This window comes from Oratosquilla oratoria, chromosome 12 (assembly GCF_046742065.1).
Source record: "Oratosquilla oratoria isolate Oo_2021 chromosome 12, ASM4674206v1, whole genome shotgun sequence".
Taxonomy (NCBI): Eukaryota; Metazoa; Arthropoda; class Malacostraca; order Stomatopoda; family Squillidae; genus Oratosquilla; species Oratosquilla oratoria.
Genome location: NC_134788.1, coordinates 55,280,567 through 55,284,937, shown reverse-complemented (window position 1 = coordinate 55,284,937; position 4,371 = coordinate 55,280,567). Strand labels below are relative to the sequence as shown.

At 42.1% G+C, this 4,371-nt stretch overlaps 1 protein-coding gene across 1 annotated transcript; it reads right to left on the bottom strand.

The window, feature by feature from the left end:
* Positions 1-542: 542 nt before the first annotated feature.
* Positions 543-3,513, bottom strand: LOC143030780 (uncharacterized). The gene has a single exon (XM_076193996.1). It carries the CDS (start codon positions 3,503-3,505, stop codon positions 2,228-2,230), a length of 1,278 nt encoding a protein of 425 aa, XP_076050111.1. The 5' UTR covers positions 3,506-3,513; the 3' UTR covers positions 543-2,227.
* Positions 3,514-4,371: the final 858 nt, after the last annotated feature.

Here is a 4,371-nt window from a genome sequence, read left to right as displayed (position 1 = left end):
TGTATTTGCTTTTAGCATTTTTTTCGCCATGTAAAATCGCATATTACGTTGAAGTATTATAATTTACAAAATTATTATCATTATTATATCGTTTAGGAGTGCACTTCTAAAAATACATACTCTGGTGTGAATGTGATGGACGAATGTACGGAATGTGTAAGATGGGGGGGGGGGGAGGAGACCGTTGGCATCCCTGACTGCGGGAGCATTGACACCAGGGGGAGTGGGGGGGGGGGGGAGCTTGGGCGTCAGACTACTTTGGTAGGTGGGAGTGAATGAAGACGTAGTTAGAATGGTGTGTGTCACAACTAGAAGGTGTGTGGCAATAAGGCGGTGAGAGAGTAGGTAGTGTAGCTCGCAGTTCTTAAAAGCGTGGAGAAGCTAGCAGCTATTCACAAGAAGGACGTCCGACATTATGTGAGTAAAACTTCGTTTTTTTTTTTTTCTTTTTTTTTTTAGATGATCAAAATACACATACATATATCCCCCCCCCCCATACAAGGGAGGTAGCCAAAAACTCCCACCCATTCCACTCCCATTCACCACCACTCTCTTCCTCTCATCTTGGCTCCTTATGGGTGATGAGTCATATTTGCATTTCGCCCTTCGCCCTGGGGGGTCAGAAGCAATGCAGCAATACACAGTACATCCACAGCAATGCCGCTTCATTTAGATGGCGACCCCCTCCCCCATCTTCCACAATTATCCTCCACCCACTCCGTTCTATACATCGTATTATCCATACACAGCCATTCTCCCTTCACCCCTATCTTCTGTATTCTCCCCTCCATCCTTCCTCAATAGACATTCCCCTGTTGCTCAACGCCCTTTAGATAAACCGGTATAACTGCTCATACAATAAAGCAATGACTTGTAATAAATATTACACATACTTGTGGAATGAATATCATTATTTTACTTGCAAGAATATTATAATCAGTACACACTGAATTCAAAGTGTGAAGATGCGATTGTGCCGACAGTACTGTAGGGGCAGAGACATGGAACACAATAAACGAAGAGAGGAAGATTTCAAATGTGTTTGAGATGAAATGTCTGAGAAGTATGGTAGGAGTTACAAGGTTGGATAGAGTGAGAAACGAGAAGGTAAGGAGGAGAGCAGGGGTGGAAATGGAGTTGGGAGATAGGGTTGATGAAAGAGCATTGGGATGGTTTGGACACATGGAAAGAATGAGTGAAGAAAGATTAGTAAAAGAAGTGTGGAAAGCAGATGTGAATGGAGTGAACATGACGGGGCGACCGAAGATGAGATGGATGGAAGTAAAAGGGGCGTTAAGAGGGGGGTGATATTTGTTGAGGGAAGAAGTGAGACGACAGATGATAGGAATGAGTGGAAAATATTTGTGTATTGATGATACGGTGGTGCACGAAGGGAAGTGGGTGGGGGATTGGGGGGTTAGGGGATGGTTATCCGTGTATCATATTCTGACGCAGCCCGAAAGGTTTTCTCCCCTTCTTCTCTTTTTCTGTATGAGGGGACGGAGAGGGGAGGTCGCCGATTAAATGAAGCGGCCTTGCTGTGGATGCGCTGTGCCTTGCTGCATTGCTTCTGACCCAGAACGATGGGGGAAATGCATGCAAGTATGTCCCGTTATCCAGGAGGAGCCATGTGTATGCAGATTATCTCAATTTGGTCACATTAATGGTGAACACTTTAATACAATGACTGGTATTAAGTACTATATATTTTATATGTGTGCAGATTATGTCGATTTGTTTATGTTGGTGCTATTTACATTATCAATTTAATTCCAGAGAAATAGGAAATGTGAAGATCAGAGTATAGATCTACTGAATGACTGCAGTGGCAATATGATGTCACTCCATGTCTTGTGTGTAAGTTACATACTTTGAGTTGATAGAAATTATTATTTCTGATATTCCAAACTTGAATGAGTGCCTATTTTTGGATAATCATTTTGCATCTAATGAGGAAATGTCATTGTATACTAGAATTAAGGTTCAATATATGTATTTTCATATGAACATCTTTGTCTAACCTCAGTAGTTGATGATAAACATTAAATTTGTTCAACCACCTTTAAGAGATGGGGCAGCACTAATTAAGATAAGTATTGTCCTCCTTGATCTCTTATTAATCCTCTAATTTAGATATTGGAGGTCATTGTTGATACCGGAACACGTGGGACCATCAGGTGATATTTGGGACCACTTGTTCCCTTAAAGGTTGCGTGGCAAAAGTATACTAGAGAGGTTGCTCTCCAGTGTGTGTCATCACGTGACACCGAAGAGTTGACTTTCTTGTGAAAGCTGCGCCACAAAGGTCACACTGGAAAGGTTTCTCTCCTGTGTGGGTCATGACGTGAATTTTTAGATCGCCCTTTCTCTTGAAAACTGCGTCGCAAAAGTCACACTGGAAAGGTTTCTCTACTGTGTGGGTCATCACATGACATCGAAGATTTGACTTGCTTTTGAAGGTTGCGTTGCAAAGGTCACACTGGAAAGGTTTATCATCTGTGTGTTTCATCATCATGTGACGTTGAAGAATAAACTTTGTTTTGAAAGCCGTGTCGCAAAGGTCACACCGAAAAGGCTTCATTCCTGTATGGCTCATCACGTGAGATTTGAGAGAATGCTTAGCTACGAAAGCTGCGTCACAATAGTCACACTGAAAAGGCTTCTCTCCTTTGTGGGTCAACACGTGATATTTGAGACTACTCTTTGCCTTGAAAGCTGCGTCGCAAAGGTCACACTGGAAAGGCTTCTCTCCTGTGTGGGTTACCATGTGACGTCGAAGATTTGACTTTGTCGTGAATACAGAGTTGCAAAGGTCACACTGGAGAGGATTGTCTCCTGCATGGGTCATCACGTGATTTTTGAGACCACTCTTTCCCTTGAAAGCTGCGTCGCAAAGGTCACACTGGAAAGGTTTCTCTTCTGTGTGGGTCATCATGTGACGTCGAATACGTGGTTTTGATTTGAAAGCTGCGTCGCAATGGTCACACCGAAAAGGACTTTCTCCTGTATGGCCCATTACGTGATATTTGAGAGAATCCGTTGCCATGAAAGCTGCGTCACAAAGGTCACAATGAAAAGGCTTTTCTCCCGTGTGGGTCATCATGTGACGTCGAAGACTTGACTTTATCCTAAAAGCTGCGTCGCAAAGGTCACACTGGAAAGGTTTCTCTCCTGTGTGGGTCAACACGTGATATTTGAGAGCACTCGTACTCTTGAAAGCTGCGTCGCAATGGCCACATTTAAGAGGGTTTCCTCCTGTATGGGTCATCATGTGATATTTGAGACCACTCTTTCCCTTGAAAGCTGCGTCGCAAAGTTCACAATGGAAAGGTTTATCTCCTGTCTGGCTCGTTAGATGCCTGCTGAGACGACTCTTGTGGGAGTTATCTGCATCGCATGAGCCACACTGGGATGATTTCTCTCCAGCGTCCATAGCGGATGTATAGAATTGAAGAGTAATTCTCCAAATGAAATATCGATTATTAAATCTTGGATCTGAAAACATAAACGTAAGCTTTTAAACGTTTGTAAACATTTGTAAATCATAATGTAGTAAATATTGTTACGGTGTTAGCATATTTCATACTATATTACAATCGCCCCTGCGCCTTGAAATAGTGAAGATTTCTATATTATTATTTTATAGGAAATTTTCTATGGTTACTTTATGTGTCCTATTGTTAAAAATAATAAACAAACATATGAAGGATTGTTTGATGTGTGAAGGAAATGTGAAATTCATTAAAGAGGACCTTTGTTACGACTGAGTAGGATACTACGTAGGAGTCAGTGACCAGTTCACTTCTGTCCTGACGGTCGAAGTGACCAGTTCAGTCGTGATGGTCGAGGTTGTAAGCTGAGTCCTGAAGGGAAGGCTACCAGCCAATTGTGGTCAGCAAGACAACTGGATGTACGTATGATGTATAAAAGACCCAGTAGAGGATTGTTAGCAGTTAATCTATTTGTGAGCTGTCCAATTGAAAGAGCCGGCTAGACCTCTGAAAATTAAAGGTCTGAGTGGTGAGATACGTTCATGTTCCATTGTAATTTGATGATACATGTGTATATGTGTACATATAAACCTTACATGCAAATATATGTAAATGCAGTTCTGCGTTTTTTTCTGATAACCTGAGCGGACGTCTCCACGGTGTGGTAGGTGACGAGAAAGTCTTGTTCACACGAAACCACTTTGCTGTCGCAATCTTTCGACCCCCCCCCCTTAAAAATGTAATATAGGACAAAAACCCCAGGCTAAAGATAAACAGTTCATTGGAATAGATGTGAAATAACAGAGTTTCATGGAATAGGTGTGAAACTACTCAGCAGAGTTTTGTCATGCGTTTTCTCACCTTTCCTAGTATCAGTATA